The sequence below is a fragment of the Oncorhynchus mykiss genome, chromosome 3 (genome assembly GCF_057628025.1).
Source record: "Oncorhynchus mykiss isolate SJ-2025 chromosome 3, ASM5762802v1, whole genome shotgun sequence".
NCBI lineage: Eukaryota > Metazoa > Chordata > Actinopteri > Salmoniformes > Salmonidae > Oncorhynchus > Oncorhynchus mykiss.
In genome coordinates, this window is record NC_143024.1 from 13,160,118 (window position 1) to 13,182,666 (window position 22,549).

The 22,549-nt window shown below is 50.0% G+C and overlaps 3 protein-coding genes across 3 annotated transcripts; all 3 read left to right on the plus strand.

Moving 5' to 3' along the window:
• Positions 1-10,536: 10,536 nt before the first annotated feature.
• LOC149984394 (uncharacterized) lies at positions 10,537-12,875 on the plus strand (the record flags this gene model as incomplete). Its single annotated transcript, XM_090230551.1, has 4 exons — positions 10,537-10,597; positions 10,772-10,837; positions 10,975-11,058; positions 11,194-12,875. Coding segments are annotated over exons 1-4 (1,893 nt in total), but the record flags the coding sequence as incomplete, so codon positions are not given.
• A 5,232-nt stretch (positions 12,876-18,107) lies between these two features.
• Positions 18,108-18,656, plus strand: LOC149984395 (polysialoglycoprotein-like). Its single transcript, XM_090230537.1, has 3 exons — positions 18,108-18,176; positions 18,351-18,416; positions 18,554-18,656. Exons 1-3 carry the CDS (start codon positions 18,116-18,118, stop codon positions 18,646-18,648), a joined length of 222 nt encoding a protein of 73 aa, XP_090086663.1. The 5' UTR covers positions 18,108-18,115; the 3' UTR covers positions 18,649-18,656.
• Positions 18,657-18,769: 113 nt separating this feature from the next.
• On the plus strand, positions 18,770-20,141 carry LOC149984396 (uncharacterized; the record flags this gene model as incomplete). Its single annotated transcript, XM_090230552.1, has 1 exon — positions 18,770-20,141. A coding segment is annotated over one exon (1,032 nt), but the record flags the coding sequence as incomplete, so codon positions are not given.
• Between the last annotated feature and the right edge of the window lie 2,408 nt (positions 20,142-22,549).

Genomic DNA, 22,549 nt, shown 5'->3' on the forward strand with positions numbered 1-22,549 from the left:
CACCTCTGGAGCTGCGACCGGCCCGTCTGGCGACGACGCCACCTCTGGAGCTGCGACCGGCCCGTCTGGCGACGACGCCACCTCTGGAGCTGCGACCGGCCCGTCTGGCGACGACGCCACCTCTGGAGCTGCGACCGGCCCGTCTGGCGACGACGCCACCTCTGGAGCTGCGACCGGCCCGTCTGGCGACGACGCCACCTCTGGAGCTGCGACCGGCCCGTCTGGCGACGGCGCCACCTCTGGAGCTGCGACCGGCCCGTCTGGCGACGGCGCCACCTCTGGAGCTGCGACCGGCCCGTCTGGCGACGGCGCCACCTCTGAAGCTGCGACCGGCCCGTCTGGCGACGGCGCCACCTCTGAAGCTGCGACCGGCCCGTCTGGCGACGGCGCCACCTCTGAAGCTGCGACCGGCCCGTCTGGCGACGGCGCCACCTCTGAAGCTGCGACCGGCCCGTCTGGCGACGGCGCCATGGATATCTGACGTGGGACATGCAAGAGTTCATGGGTACTCTAGTCCAGTGTGTAACTGCATTTGCTTGTTTTGGCTCAATTAAACATTAACTGTAATACTTGTGTCCTCTGTATTGTTTTGGTGGTTCCTACTTGGAGTTGAGGTGTATGACCTGACTTGAGTAACTGGGGTGATGGCAACATTTATTTTGCATTATATCCATGCGCCAGCAATATTACTCAGACCCCTGTGTTTTAAATTACCAATTGACTTAAGCTACATGTGCTCAGTGTTGGTCCATTTATGCTAGTAGCATCACATGATACCTCAACAGCATTTTGACGCCATTTCCGGTCACAACTTGCAGACTTGTTTACGTGTTGCGGTGTTTTGTTGCCACATGACAACTTTACGGTTTTTACTTTTTAATTACCGTTTATATTTTTGGTTTTTCCCTAAATTTTTTCACTCGTGTCAGGGTTGCGTCAATTCGAATCTGGTATCAGGATAAATATCACAATGAGGCTTTTATTAGCTAAGCAATAAGTGGTAAATGCAATTTTCGTATATATGGGCTCTGTCCCACCTCGCAGGGCAAAACAGAACTGACTTGTTCCTGACAAAGATATTTAATATACTCTGACAGTTCCTGCTTCCGAGCCGGCCTGTCAGAGTAGACTGGGCGTGGTTTAGACTCACCCAGCCTATCGTTGATTGTTGGCGCAGAGGCTGGTCCCAGCCCCTTAAGCGCTTCAGCGGTCAGTCGTTGTAGCTGTGTAGAATATGCAGTTATCAGGCACCTGGCTCCTGTTATCTAACAAAAGACTGTTCTGAATGTGCCCCCCCCCAACTCATTGCACAGTTCTGTATTTTTCCATCATGAGAAAGGCCCATGGCCCTGAAACTGAACAATGGTTCAAGTCAGCTATGTTGCATAACACATACATACATCCACACAAGCCAACAGCAGATAATATTAAATCACATATGGTAACGGGCTATAGTGCATAACACAGAATCCTCATACTCCGGACGCTTTATCTGGACATGGTTCGTCAGGACCTCCAACAGCCGAAGCTAAGTAGTAACATTAACATGATGCCTTCTAATTGCAGTCGCTGTACTCATACAGGAGAACGATCGCCTTACGGTGAGGATAGCTGTGCTACAAGCCCAGCTTCAGACGCAATCGTTAGGCAAGGGTAATTTCAGTGTAGGAAAGGATGAAACAGCGTCTGTGCCACCAGTAAGTACAGATAGTAACGTTAGTATAAATCCCCTCGCACGGTCCCCGCAGCCGGACAACTTTCTCACGGTTTCTGGAGAGAAATGCTGTAGGAATGCTCAACCGGTGTCGCTCATTCAGCCGACAAACTTCAACCGGTTTTCCCCATTAAGCAGCGAGTCGGAGTCAAAGGCCGAGCCTTCTCTTGTCTCTACTCCTCCCGTTACGGGGTCAGAGACGCCGAAGCTTCCCACCATTAGCTCTGACAAATTGAAAACTCTAGTCATTGGCGACTCCATTACCCGCAGTATTAGACTTAAAACGAATAATCAGCCGACATGTCTCTGGACCTACTCACTGTCACAGTCATACTCTGGACCTAGTTTTGTCCCATGGAATAAATGTTGTGGATCTTAATGTTTTCCCTCATAATCCTGGACTATCGGACCACCATTTTATTACGTTTGCAATTGCAACAAATAATCTGCTCAGACCCCAACCAAGGAACATCAAAAGTCGTGCTATAAATTCACAGACAACACAAAGATTCCTTGATGTCCTTCCAGACTCCCTCTGTCTACCCAAGGACGCCAGAGGACAAAAATCAGTTAACCACCTAACTGAGGAACTCAATTTAACCTTGCGCAATACCCTAGATGCAGTTGCACCCCTAAAAACTAAAAACATTTCTCATAAGAAACTAGCTCCCTGGTATACAGAAAATACCCGAGCTCTGAAGCAAGCTTCCAGAAAATTGGAACGGAAATGGCGCCACACCAAACTGGAAGTCTTCCGACTAGCTTGGAAAGACAGTACCGTGCAGTATCGAAGAGCCCTTGCTGCTGCTCGATCATCCTATTTTTCCAACTTAATTGAGGAAAATAAGAACAATCCGAAATTCGTTTTTGATACTGTCGCAAAGCTAACTAAAAAGCAGCATTCCCCAAGAGAGGATGGCTTTCACCTCAGCAGTAATAAATTCATGAACTTCTTTGAGGAAAAGATGATTATTACAAAGTAAATTACGGACTCCTCTTTAAATCTGCGTATTCCTTCAAAGCTCAGTTGTCCTGAGTCTGCACAACTCTGCCAGGACCTAGGATCAAGAGAGACACTCAAGTGTTTTAGTACTATATCCCTTGACACAATGATGAAAATAATCATGGCCTCTAAACCTTCAAGCTCCATACTGGACCCTATTCCAACTAAACTACTGAAAGAGCTGTTTCCTGTGCTTGGCCCTCCTATGTTGAACATAATAAACGGCTCTCTATCCACCGGATGTGTACCAAACTCACTAAAAGTGGCAGTAATAAAGCCTCTCTTGAAAAAGCCAAACCTTGACCCAGAAAATATAAAAAACTATCGGCCTATATCGAATCTTCCATTCCTCTCAAAATGTTTAGAAAAGGCTGTTGCGCAGCCTCTGCCTTCCTCGTCAGAGGAGGAGATAGAAGAAAACTGTTACAGTCTCTGTGAATGGTTTGTCCTCTGACAAATCAACTGTAAATTTCGATGTTCCTCAAGGTTCCGTTTTAGGACCACTATTGATTTTCACTATATATTTTACCTCTTGGGGATGTCATTCGAAAACATAATGTTAACTTTCACTGCTATGCGGATGACACACAGCTGAACATTTCAATGAAACATGGTGAAGCCCCAAAATTGCCCTCGCTAGAAGCATGTGTTTCAGACATAAGGAAGTGGATGGCTGCAAACGTTCTACTTTTAAACTCGGACAAAACAGAGATGCTTGTTCTAGGTCCCAAGAAACAAAGAGATCTTCTGTTGAATCTGACAATTAATCTTAATGGCTGTACAGTCGTCTCAAATAAAACTGTGAAGGCCCTCGGCGTTACTCTGGACCCTGATCTCTCTTTTGAAGAACATATCAAGACTGTTTCAAGGACAGCTTTTTTCCATCTACGTAACATTGCAAAAATCAAACTTTCTGTCCAAAAATGATGCAGAAAAATGTATCCATGCTTTTGTCACTTCTAGGTTAGACTACTGCAATGCTCTTACTTTCCGGCTACCCGGATAAAGCACTAAATAAACTTCAGTTAGTGCTAAATACGGCTGCTAGAATCCTGACTAGAACCCCAAAAATATATCATATTACTCCAGTGCTAGCCTCCCTACACTGGCTTCCTGTCAAGGCAAGGGCTGATTTCAAGGTTTTACTGCTAACCTACAAAGCATTACATGGGCTTGCTCGTACCTATCTCTCTGATTTGGTCCTGCCGTACATACCTACACGTACGCTACGGTCACAAGACGCAGGCCTCCTAATTGCTTCTTCCACATCTTTTGGTCCCTGTCTGTTTTGCTCTCAGTGAAGTGCTACTATCCCCTTGGACTACAGGTTATTGCCGTCATAAGGTGTGCGTCTGTCTGTTGGCCGGACACTTTCTACCGTTTAGGACCTTTGTGGGTAAAGGTAAAGATGGGGTATAGCAGCAGAAGTTCCTCTGAAGTCCAGTATCTGCTGGAAGGGAACCTGGTGGTACGAGAGGATGAGTGTGGGCCTGTTGTGCTTCCCCCTATCCCTCCCTCTTCTCTCTCACTGTCTGAAAAACGTAAAACGTGGATTTGGGTACAGTGTTTATTTCCCCCTAATATCTTTGAAGATTACACCTAAAATAATTAGGAATACTTCTTTCTACTGCTGATCTGAGACCATTAGGGTTAATCATTACAGATATAAATGCAATATATGGAGTAGAAAAGATTGCCTGCCCACCAACTTGATAAGAATCAACATATGTTCTACATGGTCTATTTCTATCTGAACGTAACAACTCAATCAAGCTTGTTAATTGATCGTTAAGCCATGTTTGTCAGGTAAACTAAGGTCATTAGTGGCCTATATAAGCCTCATACAGGCCATGGGAAGACATTACCTGTTGATAACACAGACTATTTTCATGATCATGGGAGGTGTGAGAGAATTGCTGCTCGTTGTGATGACTGTGGGGGTTGTCAAAGGTTGGTTCACTAATGTTTAAGGGATTTGTTTGGTAAATATGCTTAACTTTATAAGTTGGGTATTAATATTTGACTGTCTGTATCTTCCGCGTTGGTCATCTTTTATTCTTCACTGCTATTAATATATGTAGCTATTTTGTGTGAACTCAACTTCTGTCAACACTTTCTCCTCAGTTTCTTGTTACCCTGTTGGAAAGTCCCAGAAGCAAGATCAAGTCTCTCTGCAGAGGAGACTTGGAGGTAAGTGTTTCTTTCCGCAACCCTTCTAGCTATGTTCTTTGTCACTGTCTATGGTGCTGCTGTGTTTGACACTCATTCAACAGCATAGAGTAACTCAGTCTAAATAATGTTGTCAAACCTTAACCTACATTTTTCAGAGCTGTCATCAAATGACGTCTCCATTGTGCATGCCCTGGCCTTGCTCCGATCCATAGGGTCTGACGCTAAACAAGCCAGAGAAGGTACGGCCTGAAACATATACTTTGAAAACTGTTGGGTTCATGTTGCTCAAAATTCGATTAGCAATTTGGCCTAGACCGTGTAGAACAGATGTGTTGCTGTAGAATACCCAACTGTTCCTTTTGTTTTTTCTCAAGAGTATTTAGAGACCAATGAAGTAGAATCCCAAGCTTCTCCAAACCATGGTAGCTCTCCGGCAAATGATGCCCTGTCCTCTGAGGAGAAGCTGAGGCGCATGTCCTCGGACGACGCCGCCACCTCTGAAGCTGCGACCGGCCCGTCTGGCGACGACGCCACCTCTGGAGCTGCGACCGGCCCGTCTGGCGACGACGCCACCTCTGGAGCTGCGACCGGCCCGTCTGGCGACGACGCCACCTCTGGAGCTGCGACCGGCCCGTCTGGCGACGACGCCACCTCTGGAGCTGCGACCGGCCCGTCTGGCGACGACGCCACCTCTGGAGCTGCGACCGGCCCGTCTGGCGACGACGCCACCTCTGGAGCTGCGACCGGCCCGTCTGGCGACGACGCCACCTCTGGAGCTGCGACCGGCCCGTCTGGCGACGACGCCACCTCTGGAGCTGCGACCGGCCCGTCTGGCGACGACGCCACCTCTGGAGCTGCGACCGGCCCGTCTGGCGACGACGCCACCTCTGGAGCTGCGACCGGCCCGTCTGGCGACGACGCCACCTCTGGAGCTGCGACCGGCCCGTCTGGCGACGACGCCACCTCTGGAGCTGCGACCGGCCCGTCTGGCGACGACGCCACCTCTGGAGCTGCGACCGGCCCGTCTGGCGACGACGCCACCTCTGGAGCTGCGACCGGCCCGTCTGGCGACGACGCCACCTCTGGAGCTGCGACCGGCCCGTCTGGCGACGACGCCACCTCTGGAGCTGCGACCGGCCCGTCTGGCGACGGCGCCACCTCTGGAGCTGCGACCGGCCCGTCTGGCGACGGCGCCACCTCTGGAGCTGCGACCGGCCCGTCTGGCGACGGCGCCACCTCTGGAGCTGCGACCGGCCCGTCTGGCGACGGCGCCACCTCTGGAGCTGCGACCGGCCCGTCTGGCGACGGCGCCACCTCTGGAGCTGCGACCGGCCCGTCTGGCGACGGCGCCACCTCTGAAGCTGCGACCGGCCCGTCTGGCGACGGCGCCACCTCTGAAGCTGCGACCGGCCCGTCTGGCGACGGCGCCACCTCTGAAGCTGCGACCGGCCCGTCTGGCGACGGCGCCACCTCTGAAGCTGCGACCGGCCCGTCTGGCGACGGCGCCATGGATATCTGACGTGGGACATGCAAGAGTTCATGGGTACTCTAGTCCAGTGTGTAACTGCATTTGCTTGTTTTGGCTCAATTAAACATTAACTGTAATACTTGTGTCCTCTGTATTGTTTTGGTGGTTCCTACTTGGAGTTGAGGTGTATGACCTGACTTGAGTAACTGGGGTGATGGCAACATTTATTTTGCATTATATCCATGCGCCAGCAATATTACTCAGACCCCTGTGTTTTAAATTACCAATTGACTTAAGCTACATGTGCTCAGTGTTGGTCCATTTATGCTAGTAGCATCACATGATACCTCAACAGCATTTTGACGCCATTTCCGGTCACAACTTGCAGACTTGTTTACGTGTTGCGGTGTTTTGTTGCCACATGACAACTTTACGGTTTTTACTTTTTAATTACCGTTTATATTTTTGGTTTTTCCCTAAATTTTTTCACTCGTGTCAGGGTTGCGTCAATTCGAATCTGGTATCAGGATAAATATCACAATGAGGCTTTTATTAGCTAAGCAATAAGTGGTAAATGCAATTTTCGTATATATGGGCTCTGTCCCACCTCGCAGGGCAAAACAGAACTGACTTGTTCCTGACAAAGATATTTAATATACTCTGACAGTAGTTCCTGCTTCCGAGCCGGCCTGTCAGAGTAGACTGGGCGTGGTTTAGACTCACCCAGCCTATCGTTGATTGTTGGCGCAGAGGCTGGTCCCAGCCCCTTAAGCGCTTCAGCGGTCAGTCGTTGTAGCTGTGTAGAATATGCAGTTATCAGGCACCTGGCTCCTGTTATCTAACAAAAGACTGTTCTGAATGTGCCCCCCCCCAACTCATTGCACAGTTCTGTATTTTTCCATCATGAGAAAGGCCCATGGCCCTGAAACTGAACAATGGTTCAAGTCAGCTATGTTGCATAACACATACATACATCCACACAAGCCAACAGCAGATAATATTAAATCACATATGGTAACGGGCTATAGTGCATAACACAGAATCCTCATACTCCGGACGCTTTATCTGGACATGGTTCGTCAGGACCTCCAACAGCCGAAGCTAAGTAGTAACATTAACATGATGCCTTCTAATTGCAGTCGCTGTACTCATACAGGAGAACGATCGCCTTACGGTGAGGATAGCTGTGCTACAAGCCCAGCTTCAGACGCAATCGTTAGGCAAGGGTAATTTCAGTGTAGGAAAGGATGAAACAGCGTCTGTGCCACCAGTAAGTACAGATAGTAACGTTAGTATAAATCCCCTCGCACGGTCCCCGCAGCCGGACAACTTTCTCACGGTTTCTGGAGAGAAATGCTGTAGGAATGCTCAACCGGTGTCGCTCATTCAGCCGACAAACTTCAACCGGTTTTCCCCATTAAGCAGCGAGTCGGAGTCAAAGGCCGAGCCTTCTCTTGTCTCTACTCCTCCCGTTACGGGGTCAGAGACGCCGAAGCTTCCCACCATTAGCTCTGACAAATTGAAAACTCTAGTCATTGGCGACTCCATTACCCGCAGTATTAGACTTAAAACGAATAATCAGCCGACATGTCTCTGGACCTACTCACTGTCACAGTCATACTCTGGACCTAGTTTTGTCCCATGGAATAAATGTTGTGGATCTTAATGTTTTCCCTCATAATCCTGGACTATCGGACCACCATTTTATTACGTTTGCAATTGCAACAAATAATCTGCTCAGACCCCAACCAAGGAACATCAAAAGTCGTGCTATAAATTCACAGACAACACAAAGATTCCTTGATGTCCTTCCAGACTCCCTCTGTCTACCCAAGGACGCCAGAGGACAAAAATCAGTTAACCACCTAACTGAGGAACTCAATTTAACCTTGCGCAATACCCTAGATGCAGTTGCACCCCTAAAAACTAAAAACATTTCTCATAAGAAACTAGCTCCCTGGTATACAGAAAATACCCGAGCTCTGAAGCAAGCTTCCAGAAAATTGGAACGGAAATGGCGCCACACCAAACTGGAAGTCTTCCGACTAGCTTGGAAAGACAGTACCGTGCAGTATCGAAGAGCCCTTGCTGCTGCTCGATCATCCTATTTTTCCAACTTAATTGAGGAAAATAAGAACAATCCGAAATTCGTTTTTGATACTGTCGCAAAGCTAACTAAAAAGCAGCATTCCCCAAGAGAGGATGGCTTTCACCTCAGCAGTAATAAATTCATGAACTTCTTTGAGGAAAAGATGATTATTACAAAGTAAATTACGGACTCCTCTTTAAATCTGCGTATTCCTTCAAAGCTCAGTTGTCCTGAGTCTGCACAACTCTGCCAGGACCTAGGATCAAGAGAGACACTCAAGTGTTTTAGTACTATATCCCTTGACACAATGATGAAAATAATCATGGCCTCTAAACCTTCAAGCTCCATACTGGACCCTATTCCAACTAAACTACTGAAAGAGCTGTTTCCTGTGCTTGGCCCTCCTATGTTGAACATAATAAACGGCTCTCTATCCACCGGATGTGTACCAAACTCACTAAAAGTGGCAGTAATAAAGCCTCTCTTGAAAAAGCCAAACCTTGACCCAGAAAATATAAAAAACTATCGGCCTATATCGAATCTTCCATTCCTCTCAAAATGTTTAGAAAAGGCTGTTGCGCAGCCTCTGCCTTCCTCGTCAGAGGAGGAGATAGAAGAAAACTGTTACAGTCTCTGTGAATGGTTTGTCCTCTGACAAATCAACTGTAAATTTCGATGTTCCTCAAGGTTCCGTTTTAGGACCACTATTGATTTTCACTATATATTTTACCTCTTGGGGATGTCATTCGAAAACATAATGTTAACTTTCACTGCTATGCGGATGACACACAGCTGAACATTTCAATGAAACATGGTGAAGCCCCAAAATTGCCCTCGCTAGAAGCATGTGTTTCAGACATAAGGAAGTGGATGGCTGCAAACGTTCTACTTTTAAACTCGGACAAAACAGAGATGCTTGTTCTAGGTCCCAAGAAACAAAGAGATCTTCTGTTGAATCTGACAATTAATCTTAATGGCTGTACAGTCGTCTCAAATAAAACTGTGAAGGCCCTCGGCGTTACTCTGGACCCTGATCTCTCTTTTGAAGAACATATCAAGACTGTTTCAAGGACAGCTTTTTTCCATCTACGTAACATTGCAAAAATCAAACTTTCTGTCCAAAAATGATGCAGAAAAATGTATCCATGCTTTTGTCACTTCTAGGTTAGACTACTGCAATGCTCTTACTTTCCGGCTACCCGGATAAAGCACTAAATAAACTTCAGTTAGTGCTAAATACGGCTGCTAGAATCCTGACTAGAACCCCAAAAATATATCATATTACTCCAGTGCTAGCCTCCCTACACTGGCTTCCTGTCAAGGCAAGGGCTGATTTCAAGGTTTTACTGCTAACCTACAAAGCATTACATGGGCTTGCTCGTACCTATCTCTCTGATTTGGTCCTGCCGTACATACCTACACGTACGCTACGGTCACAAGACGCAGGCCTCCTAATTGCTTCTTCCACATCTTTTGGTCCCTGTCTGTTTTGCTCTCAGTGAAGTGCTACTATCCCCTTGGACTACAGGTTATTGCCGTCATAAGGTGTGCGTCTGTCTGTTGGCCGGACACTTTCTACCGTTTAGGACCTTTGTGGGTAAAGGTAAAGATGGGGTATAGCAGCAGAAGTTCCTCTGAAGTCCAGTATCTGCTGGAAGGGAACCTGGTGGTACGAGAGGATGAGTGTGGGCCTGTTGTGCTTCCCCCTATCCCTCCCTCTTCTCTCTCACTGTCTGAAAAACGTAAAACGTGGATTTGGGTACAGTGTTTATTTCCCCCTAATATCTTTGAAGATTACACCTAAAATAATTAGGAATACTTCTTTCTACTGCTGATCTGAGACCATTAGGGTTAATCATTACAGATATAAATGCAATATATGGAGTAGAAAAGATTGCCTGCCCACCAACTTGATAAGAATCAACATATGTTCTACATGGTCTATTTCTATCTGAACGTAACAACTCAATCAAGCTTGTTAATTGATCGTTAAGCCATGTTTGTCAGGTAAACTAAGGTCATTAGTGGCCTATATAAGCCTCATACAGGCCATGGGAAGACATTACCTGTTGATAACACAGACTATTTTCATGATCATGGGAGGTGTGAGAGAATTGCTGCTCGTTGTGATGACTGTGGGGGTTGTCAAAGGTTGGTTCACTAATGTTTAAGGGATTTGTTTGGTAAATATGCTTAACTTTATAAGTTGGGTATTAATATTTGACTGTCTGTATCTTCCGCGTTGGTCATCTTTTATTCTTCACTGCTATTAATATATGTAGCTATTTTGTGTGAACTCAACTTCTGTCAACACTTTCTCCTCAGTTTCTTGTTACCCTGTTGGAAAGTCCCAGAAGCAAGATCAAGTCTCTCTGCAGAGGAGACTTGGAGGTAAGTGTTTCTTTCCGCAACCCTTCTAGCTATGTTCTTTGTCACTGTCTATGGTGCTGCTGTGTTTGACACTCATTCAACAGCATAGAGTAACTCAGTCTAAATAATGTTGTCAAACCTTAACCTACATTTTTCAGAGCTGTCATCAAATGACGTCTCCATTGTGCATGCCCTGGCCTTGCTCCGATCCATAGGGTCTGACGCTAAACAAGCCAGAGAAGGTACGGCCTGAAACATATACTTTGAAAACTGTTGGGTTCATGTTGCTCAAAATTCGATTAGCAATTTGGCCTAGACCGTGTAGAACAGATGTGTTGCTGTAGAATACCCAACTGTTCCTTTTGTTTTTTCTCAAGAGTATTTAGAGACCAATGAAGTAGAATCCCAAGCTTCTCCAAACCATGGTAGCTCTCCGGCAAATGATGCCCTGTCCTCTGAGGAGAAGCTGAGGCGCATGTCCTCGGACGACGCCGCCACCTCTGAAGCTGCGACCGGCCCGTCTGGCGACGACGCCACCTCTGGAGCTGCGACCGGCCCGTCTGGCGACGACGCCACCTCTGGAGCTGCGACCGGCCCGTCTGGCGACGACGCCACCTCTGGAGCTGCGACCGGCCCGTCTGGCGACGACGCCACCTCTGGAGCTGCGACCGGCCCGTCTGGCGACGACGCCACCTCTGGAGCTGCGACCGGCCCGTCTGGCGACGACGCCACCTCTGGAGCTGCGACCGGCCCGTCTGGCGACGACGCCACCTCTGGAGCTGCGACCGGCCCGTCTGGCGACGACGCCACCTCTGGAGCTGCGACCGGCCCGTCTGGCGACGACGCCACCTCTGGAGCTGCGACCGGCCCGTCTGGCGACGACGCCACCTCTGGAGCTGCGACCGGCCCGTCTGGCGACGACGCCACCTCTGGAGCTGCGACCGGCCCGTCTGGCGACGACGCCACCTCTGGAGCTGCGACCGGCCCGTCTGGCGACGACGCCACCTCTGGAGCTGCGACCGGCCCGTCTGGCGACGACGCCACCTCTGGAGCTGCGACCGGCCCGTCTGGCGACGACGCCACCTCTGGAGCTGCGACCGGCCCGTCTGGCGACGACGCCACCTCTGGAGCTGCGACCGGCCCGTCTGGCGACGACGCCACCTCTGGAGCTGCGACCGGCCCGTCTGGCGACGACGCCACCTCTGGAGCTGCGACCGGCCCGTCTGGCGACGACGCCACCTCTGGAGCTGCGACCGGCCCGTCTGGCGACGACGCCACCTCTGGAGCTGCGACCGGCCCGTCTGGCGACGACGCCACCTCTGGAGCTGCGACCGGCCCGTCTGGCGACGACGCCACCTCTGGAGCTGCGACCGGCCCGTCTGGCGACGACGCCACCTCTGGAGCTGCGACCGGCCCGTCCGGCGACGACGCCACCTCTGGAGCTGCGACCGGCCCGTCCGGCGACGACGCCACCTCTGGAGCTGCGACCGGCCCGTCCGGCGACGACGCCACCTCTGGAGCTGCGACCGGCCCGTCCGGCGACGACGCCACCTCTGGAGCTGCGACCGGCCCGTCTGGCGACGACGCCACCTCTGGAGCTGCGACCGGCCCGTCTGGCGACGACGCCACCTCTGGAGCTGCGACCGGCCCGTCTGGCGACGACGCCACCTCTGGAGCTGCGACCGGCCCGTCTGGCGACGACGCCACCTCTGGAGCTGCGACCGGCCCGTCTGGCGACGACGCCACCTCTGGAGCTGCGACCGGCCCGTCTGGCGACGACGCCACCTCTGGAGCTGCGACCGGCCCGTCTGGCGACGACGCCACCTCTGGAGCTGCGACCGGCCCGTCTGGCGACGACGCCACCTCTGGAGCTGCGACCGGCCCGTCTGGCGACGACGCCACCTCTGGAGCTGCGACCGGCCCGTCTGGCGACGACGCCACCTCTGGAGCTGCGACCGGCCCGTCTGGCGACGACGCCACCTCTGGAGCTGCGACCGGCCCGTCTGGCGACGACGCCACCTCTGGAGCTGCGACCGGCCCGTCTGGCGACGACGCCACCTCTGGAGCTGCGACCGGCCCGTCTGGCGACGACGCCACCTCTGGAGCTGCGACCGGCCCGTCTGGCGACGACGCCACCTCTGGAGCTGCGACCGGCCCGTCTGGCGACGACGCCACCTCTGGAGCTGCGACCGGCCCGTCTGGCGACGACGCCACCTCTGGAGCTGCGACCGGCCCGTCTGGCGACGACGCCACCTCTGGAGCTGCGACCGGCCCGTCTGGCGACGACGCCACCTCTGGAGCTGCGACCGGCCCGTCTGGCGACGACGCCACCTCTGGAGCTGCGACCGGCCCGTCTGGCGACGACGCCACCTCTGGAGCTGCGACCGGCCCGTCTGGCGACGACGCCACCTCTGGAGCTGCGACCGGCCCGTCTGGCGACGACGCCACCTCTGGAGCTGCGACCGGCCCGTCTGGCGACGACGCCACCTCTGGAGCTGCGACCGGCCCGTCTGGCGACGACGCCACCTCTGGAGCTGCGACCGGCCCGTCTGGCGACGACGCCACCTCTGGAGCTGCGACCGGCCCGTCTGGCGACGACGCCACCTCTGGAGCTGCGACCGGCCCGTCTGGCGACGACGCCACCTCTGGAGCTGCGACCGGCCCGTCTGGCGACGACGCCACCTCTGGAGCTGCGACCGGCCCGTCTGGCGACGACGCCACCTCTGGAGCTGCGACCGGCCCGTCTGGCGACGACGCCACCTCTGGAGCTGCGACCGGCCCGTCTGGCGACGACGCCACCTCTGGAGCTGCGACCGGCCCGTCTGGCGACGACGCCACCTCTGGAGCTGCGACCGGCCCGTCTGGCGACGACGCCACCTCTGGAGCTGCGACCGGCCCGTCTGGCGACGACGCCACCTCTGGAGCTGCGACCGGCCCGTCTGGCGACGACGCCACCTCTGGAGCTGCGACCGGCCCGTCTGGCGACGACGCCACCTCTGGAGCTGCGACCGGCCCGTCTGGCGACGACGCCACCTCTGGAGCTGCGACCGGCCCGTCTGGCGACGACGCCACCTCTGGAGCTGCGACCGGCCCGTCCGGCGACGACGCCACCTCTGGAGCTGCGACCGGCCCGTCCGGCGACGACGCCATGGATATCTGACGTGGGACATGCAAGAGTTCATGGGTACTCTAGTCCAGTGTGTAACTGCATTTGCTTGTTTTGGCTCAATTAAACATTAACTGTAATACTTGTGTCCTCTGTATTGTTTTGGTGGTTCCTACTTGGAGTTGAGGTGTATGACCTGACTTGAGTAACTGGGGTGATGGCAACATTTATTTTGCATTATATCCATGCGCCAGCAATATTACTCAGACCCCTGTGTTTTAAATTACCAATTGACTTAAGCTACATGTGCTCAGTGTTGGTCCATTTATGCTAGTAGCATCACATGATACCTCAACAGCATTTTGACGCCATTTCCGGTCACAACTTGCAGACTTGTTTACGTGTTGCGGTGTTTTGTTGCCTACTTTGCTACATGACAACTTTACGGTTTTTACTTTTTAATTACCGTTTATATTTTTGGTTTTTCCCTCAATTTTTTCACTCGTGTCAGGGTTGCGTCAATTCGAATCTGGTATCAGGATAAATATCACAATGAGGCTTTTATTAGCTAAGCAATAAGTGGTAAATGCAATTTTCGTATATATGGGCTCTGTCCCACCTCGCAGGGCAAAACAGAACTGACTTGTTCCTGACAAAGATATTTAATATACTCTGACAGTAGTTCCTGCTTCCGAGCCGGCCTGTCAGAGTAGACTGGGCGTGGTTTAGACTCACCCAGCCTATCGTTGATTGTTGGCGCAGAGGCTGGTCCCAGCCCCTTAAGCGCTTCAGCGGTCAGTCGTTGTAGCTGTGTAGAATATGCAGTTATCAGGCACCTGGCTCCTGTTATCTAACAAAAGACTGTTCTGAATGTGCCCCCCCCCCCAACTCATTGCACAGTTCTGTATTTTTCCATCATGAGAAAGGCCCATGGCCCTGAAACTGAACAATGGTTCAAGTCAGCTATGTTGCATAACACATACATACATCCACACAAGCCAACAGCAGATAATATTAAATCACATATGGTAACGGGCTATAGTGCATAACACAGAATCCTCATACTCCGGACGCTTTATCTGGACATGGTTCGTCAGGACCTCCAACAGCCGAAGCTAAGTAGTAACATTAACATGATGCCTTCTAATTGCAGTCGCTGTACTCATACAGGAGAACGATCGCCTTACGGTGAGGATAGCTGTGCTACAAGCCCAGCTTCAGACGCAATCGTTAGGCAAGGGTAATTTCAGTGTAGGAAAGGATGAAACAGCGTCTGTGCCACCAGTAAGTACAGATAGTAACGTTAGTATAAATCCCCTCGCACGGTCCCCGCAGCCGGACAACTTTCTCACGGTTTCTGGAGAGAAATGCTGTAGGAATGCTCAACCGGTGTCGCTCATTCAGCCGACAAACTTCAACCGGTTTTCCCCATTAAGCAGCGAGTCGGAGTCAAAGGCCGAGCCTTCTCTTGTCTCTACTCCTCCCGTTACGGGGTCAGAGACGCCGAAGCTTCCCACCATTAGCTCTGACAAATTGAAAACTCTAGTCATTGGCGACTCCATTACCCGCAGTATTAGACTTAAAACGAATAATCAGCCGACATGTCTCTGGACCTACTCACTGTCACAGTCATACTCTGGACCTAGTTTTGTCCCATGGAATAAATGTTGTGGATCTTAATGTTTTCCCTCATAATCCTGGACTATCGGACCACCATTTTATTACGTTTGCAATTGCAACAAATAATCTGCTCAGACCCCAACCAAGGAACATCAAAAGTCGTGCTATAAATTCACAGACAACACAAAGATTCCTTGATGTCCTTCCAGACTCCCTCTGTCTACCCAAGGACGCCAGAGGACAAAAATCAGTTAACCACCTAACTGAGGAACTCAATTTAACCTTGCGCAATACCCTAGATGCAGTTGCACCCCTAAAAACTAAAAACATTTCTCATAAGAAACTAGCTCCCTGGTATACAGAAAATACCCGAGCTCTGAAGCAAGCTTCCAGAAAATTGGAACGGAAATGGCGCCACACCAAACTGGAAGTCTTCCGACTAGCTTGGAAAGACAGTACCGTGCAGTATCGAAGAGCCCTTGCTGCTGCTCGATCATCCTATTTTTCCAACTTAATTGAGGAAAATAAGAACAATCCGAAATTTGTTTTTGATACTGTCGCAAAGCTAACTAAAAAGCAGCATTCCCCAAGAGAGGATGGCTTTCACCTCAGCAGTAATAAATTCATGAACTTCTTTGAGGAAAAGATGATTATTACAAAGTAAATTACGGACTCCTCTTTAAATCTGCGTATTCCTTCAAAGCTCAGTTGTCCTGAGTCTGCACAACTCTGCCAGGACCTAGGATCAAGAGAGACACTCAAGTGTTTTAGTACTATATCCCTTGACACAATGATGAAAATAATCATGGCCTCTAAACCTTCAAGCTCCATACTGGACCCTATTCCAACTAAACTACTGAAAGAGCTGTTTCCTGTGCTTGGCCCTCCTATGTTGAACATAATAAACGGCTCTCTATCCACCGGATGTGTACCAAACTCACTAAAAGTGGCAGTAATAAAGCCTCTCTTGAAAAAGCCAAACCTTGACCCAGAAAATATAAAAAACTATCGGCCTATATCGAATCTTCCATTCCTCTCAAAATGTTTAGAAAAGGCTGTTGCGCAGCCTCTGCCTTCCTCGTCAGAGGAGGAGATAGAAGAAAACTGTTACAGTCTCTGTGAATGGTTTGTCCTCTGACAAATCAACTGTAAATTTCGATGTTCCTCAAGGTTCCGTTTTAGGACCACTATTGATTTTCACTATATATTTTACCTCTTGGGGATGTCATTCGAAAACATAATGTTAACTTTCACTGCTATGCGGATGACACACAGCTGAACATTTCAATGAAACATGGTGAAGCCCCAAAATTGCCCTCGCTAGAAGCATGTGTTTCAGACATAAGGAAGTGGATGGCTGCAAACGTTCTACTTTTAAACTCGGACAAAACAGAGATGCTTGTTCTAGGTCCCAAGAAACAAAGAGATCTTCTGTTGAATCTGACAATTAATCTTAATGGCTGTACAGTCGTCTCAAATAAAACTGTGAAGGCCCTCGGCGTTACTCTGGACCCTGATCTCTCTTTTGAAGAACATATCAAGACTGTTTCAAGGACAGCTTTTTTCCATCTACGTAACATTGCAAAAATCAAACTTTCTGTCCAAAAATGATGCAGAAAAATGTATCCATGCTTTTGTCACTTCTAGGTTAGACTACTGCAATGCTCTTACTTTCCGGCTACCCGGATAAAGCACTAAATAAACTTCAGTTAGTGCTAAATACGGCTGCTAGAATCCTGACTAGAACCCCAAAAATATATCATATTACTCCAGTGCTAGCCTCCCTACACTGGCTTCCTGTCAAGGCAAGGGCTGATTTCAAGGTTTTACTGCTAACCTACAAAGCATTACATGGGCTTGCTCGTACCTATCTCTCTGATTTGGTCCTGCCGTACATACCTACACGTACGCTACGGTCACAAGACGCAGGCCTCCTAATTGCTTCTTCCACATCTTTTGGTCCCTGTCTGTTTTGCTCTCAGTGAAGTGCTACTATCCCCTTGGACTACAGGTTATTGCCGTCATAAGGTGTGCGTCTGTCTGTTGGCCGGACACTTTCTACCGTTTAGGACCTTTGTGGGTAAAGGTAAAGATGGGGTATAGCAGCAGAAGTTCCTCTGAAGTCCAGTATCTGCTGGAAGGGAACCTGGTGGTACGAGAGGATGAGTGTGGGCCTGTTGTGCTTCCCCCTATCCCTCCCTCTTCTCTCTCACTGTCTGAAAAACGTAAAACGTGGATTTGGGTACAGTGTTTATTTCCCCCTAATATCTTTGAAGATTACACCTAAAATAATTAGGAATACTTCTTTCTACTGCTGATCTGAGACCATTAGGGTTAATCATTACAGATATAAATGCAATATATGGAGTAGAAAAGATTGCCTGCCCACCAACTTGATAAGAATCAACATATGTTCTACATGGTCTATTTCTATCTGAACGTAACAACTCAATCAAGCTTGTTAATTGATCGTTAAGCCATGTTTGTCAGGTAAACTAAGGTCATTAGTGGCCTATATAAGCCTCATACAGGCCATGGGAAGACATTACCTGTTGATAACACAGACTATTTTCATGATCATGGGAGGTGTGAGAGAATTGCTGCTCGTTGTGATGACTGTGGGGGTTGTCAAAGGTTGGTTCACTAATGTTTAAGGGATTTGTTTGGTAAATATGCTTAACTTTATAAGTTGGGTATTAATATTTGACTGTCTGTATCTTCCGCGTTGGTCATCTTTTATTCTTCACTGCTATTAATATATGTAGCTATTTTGTGTGAACTCAACTTCTGTCAACACTTTCTCCTCAGTTTCTTGTTACCCTGTTGGAAAGTCCCAGAAGCAAGATCAAGTCTCTCTGCAGAGGAGACTTGGAGGTAAGTGTTTCTTTCCGCAACCCTTCTAGCTATGTTCTTTGTCACTGTCTATGGTGCTGCTGTGTTTGACACTCATTCAACAGCATAGAGTAACTCAGTCTAAATAATGTTGTCAAACCTTAACCTACATTTTTCAGAGCTGTCGTCAAATGACGTCTCCATTGTGCATGCCCTGGCCTTGCTCCGATCCATAGGGTCTGACGCTAAACAAGCCAGAGAAGGTACGGCCTGAAACATATACTTTGAAAACTGTTGGGTTCATGTTGCTCAAAATTCGATTAGCAATTTGGCCTAGACCGTGTAGAACAGATGTGTTGCTGTAGAATACCCAACTGTTCCTTTTGTTTTTTTCTCAAGAGTATTTAGAGACCAATGAAGTAGAATCCCAAGCTTCTCCAAACCATGGTAGCTCTCCGGCAAATGATGCCCTGTCCTCTGAGGAGAAGCTGAGGCGCATGTCCTCGGACGACGCCGCCACCTCTGAAGCTGCGACCGGCCCGTCTGGCGACGGCGCCACCTCTGAAGCTGCGACCGGCCCGTCTGGCGACGGCGCCACCTCTGAAGCTGCGACCGGCCCGTCTGGCGACGGCGCCACCTCTGAAGCTGCGACCGGCCCGTCTGGCGACGGCGCCACCTCTGAAGCTGCGACCGGCCCGTCTGGCGACGGCGCCACCTCTGAAGCTGCGACCGGCCCGTCTGGCGACGGCGCCACCTCTGAAGCTGCGACCGGCCCGTCTGGCGACGGCGCCACCTCTGAAGCTGCGACCGGCCCGTCTGGCGACGGCGCCACCTCTGAAGCTGCGACCGGCCCGTCTGGCGACGGCGCCACCTCTGACGCTGCGACCGGCCCGTCTGGCGACGACGCCACCTCTGAAGCTGCGACCGGCCCGTCTGGCGACGACGCCACCTCTGAAGCTGCGACCGGCCCGTCTGGCGACGACGCCACCTCTGAAGCTGCGACCGGCCCGTCTGGCGACGACGCCACCTCTGAAGCTGCGACCGGCCCGTCCGGCGACGACGCCACCTCTGAAGCTGCGACCGGCCCGTCCGGCGACGACGCCACCTCTGAAGCTGCGACCGGCCCGTCCGGCGACGACGCCACCTCTGAAGCTGCGACCGGCCCGTCCGGCGACGACGCCACCTCTGAAGCTGCGACCGGCCCGTCCGGCGACGACGCCACCTCTGGAGCTGCGACCGGCCCGTCCGGCGACGACGCCACCTCTGGAGCTGCGACCGGCCCGTCCGGCGACGACGCCACCTCTGGAGCTGCGACCGGCCCGTCCGGCGACGACGCCACCTCTGGAGCTGCGACCGGCCCGTCCGGCGACGACGCCACCTCTGAAGCTGCGACCGGCCCGTCCGGCGACGACGCCATGGATATCTGACGTGGGACATGCAAGAGTTCATGGGTACTCTAGTCCAGTGTGTAACTGCATTTGCTTGTTTTGGCTCAATTAAACATTAACTGTAATACTTGTGTCCTCTGTATTGTTTTGGTGGTTCCTACTTGGAGTTGAGGTGTATGACCTGACTTGAGTAACTGGGGTGATGGCAACATTTATTTTGCATTATATCCATGCGCCAGCAATATTACTCAGACCCCTGTGTTTTAAATTACCAATTGACTTAAGCTACATGTGCTCAGTGTTGGTCCATTTATGCTAGTAGCATCACATGATACCTCAACAGCATTTTGACGCCATTTCCGGTCACAACTTGCAGACTTGTTTACGTGTTGCGGTGTTTTGTTGCTACATGACAACTTTACGGTTTTTACTTTTTAATTACCGTTTATATTTTTGGTTTTTCCCTCAATTTTTTCACTCGTGTCAGGGTTGCGTCAATTCGAATCTGGTATCAGGATAAATATCACAATGAGGCTTTTATTAGCTAAGCAATAAGTGGTAAATGCAATTTTCGTATATATGGGCTCTGTCCCACCTCGCAGGGCAAAACAGAACTGACTTGTTCCTGACAAAGATATTTAATATACTCTGACAGTTCCTGCTTCCGAGCCGGCCTGTCAGAGTAGACTGGGCGTGGTTTAGACTCACCCAGCCTATCGTTGATTGTTGGCGCAGAGGCTGGTCCCAGCCCCTTAAGCGCTTCAGCGGTCAGTCGTTGTAGCTGTGTAGAATATGCAGTTATCAGGCACCTGGCTCCTGTTATCTAACAAAAGACTGTTCTGAATGTGCCCCCCCCCAACTCATTGCACAGTTCTGTATTTTTCAATCATGAGAAAGGCCCATGGCCCTGAAACTGAACAATGGTTCAAGTCAGCTATGTTGCATAACACATACATCCACACAAGCCAACAGCAGATAATATTAAATCACATATGGTAACGGGCTATAGTGCATAACACAGAATCCTCATACTCCGGACGCTTTATCTGGACATGGTTCGTCAGGACCTCCAACAGCCGAAGCTAAGTAGTAACATTAACATGATGCCTTCTAATTGCAGTCGCTGTACTCATACAGGAGAACGATCGCCTTACGGTGAGGATAGCTGTGCTACAAGCCCAGCTTCAGACGCAATCGTTAGGCAAGGGTAATTTCAGTGTAGGAAAGGATGAAACAGCGTCTGTGCCACCAGTAAGTACAGATAGTAACGTTAGTATAAATCCCCTCGCACGGTCCCCGCAGCCGGACAACTTTCTCACGGTTTCTGGAGAGAAATGCTGTAGGAATGCTCAACCGGTGTCGCTCATTCAGCCGACAAACTTCAACCGGTTTTCCCCATTAAGCAGCGAGTCGGAGTCAAAGGCCGAGCCTTCTCTTGTCTCTACTCCTCCCGTTACGGGGTCAGAGACGCCGAAGCTTCCCACCATTAGCTCTGACAAATTGAAAACTCTAGTCATTGGCGACTCCATTACCCGCAGTATTAGACTTAAAACGAATAATCAGCCGACATGTCTCTGGACCTACTCACTGTCACAGTCATACTCTGGACCTAGTTTTGTCCCATGGAATAAATGTTGTGGATCTTAATGTTTTCCCTCATAATCCTGGACTATCGGACCACCATTTTATTACGTTTGCAATTGCAACAAATAATCTGCTCAGACCCCAACCAAGGAACATCAAAAGTCGTGCTATAAATTCACAGACAACACAAAGATTCCTTGATGTCCTTCCAGACTCCCTCTGTCTACCCAAGGACGCCAGAGGACAAAAATCAGTTAACCACCTAACTGAGGAACTCAATTTAACCTTGCGCAATACCCTAGATGCAGTTGCACCCCTAAAAACTAAAAACATTTCTCATAAGAAACTAGCTCCCTGGTATACAGAAAATACCCGAGCTCTGAAGCAAGCTTCCAGAAAATTGGAACGGAAATGGCGCCACACCAAACTGGAAGTCTTCCGACTAGCTTGGAAAGACAGTACCGTGCAGTATCGAAGAGCCCTTGCTGCTGCTCGATCATCCTATTTTTCCAACTTAATTGAGGAAAATAAGAACAATCCGAAATTCGTTTTTGATACTGTCGCAAAGCTAACTAAAAAGCAGCATTCCCCAAGAGAGGATGGCTTTCACCTCAGCAGTAATAAATTCATGAACTTCTTTGAGGAAAAGATGATTATTACAAAGTAAATTACGGACTCCTCTTTAAATCTGCGTATTCCTTCAAAGCTCAGTTGTCCTGAGTCTGCACAACTCTGCCAGGACCTAGGATCAAGAGAGACACTCAAGTGTTTTAGTACTATATCCCTTGACACAATGATGAAAATAATCATGGCCTCTAAACCTTCAAGCTCCATACTGGACCCTATTCCAACTAAACTACTGAAAGAGCTGTTTCCTGTGCTTGGCCCTCCTATGTTGAACATAATAAACGGCTCTCTATCCACCGGATGTGTACCAAACTCACTAAAAGTGGCAGTAATAAAGCCTCTCTTGAAAAAGCCAAACCTTGACCCAGAAAATATAAAAAACTATCGGCCTATATCGAATCTTCCATTCCTCTCAAAATGTTTAGAAAAGGCTGTTGCGCAGCCTCTGCCTTCCTCGTCAGAGGAGGAGATAGAAGAAAACTGTTACAGTCTCTGTGAATGGTTTGTCCTCTGACAAATCAACTGTAAATTTCGATGTTCCTCAAGGTTCCGTTTTAGGACCACTATTGATTTTCA

What these genes read in the sequence shown, in the direction of transcription:
- LOC149984395 (XM_090230537.1), top strand. Translation starts at nt 18,116, where the DNA reads ATGATCATGGGAGGTGTGAGAGAATTGCTGCTCGTTGTGATGACTGTG. An exon ending in GACTGTGGGGGTTGTCAAAG is followed by an intron (nt 18,177 to 18,350) that starts GTTGGTTCACTA and finishes CTTTCTCCTCAG; the next exon opens with TTTCTTGTTACCCTGTTGGA. An exon ending in TCTGCAGAGGAGACTTGGAG is followed by an intron (nt 18,417 to 18,553) that starts GTAAGTGTTTCT and finishes TACATTTTTCAG; the next exon opens with AGCTGTCGTCAAATGACGTC.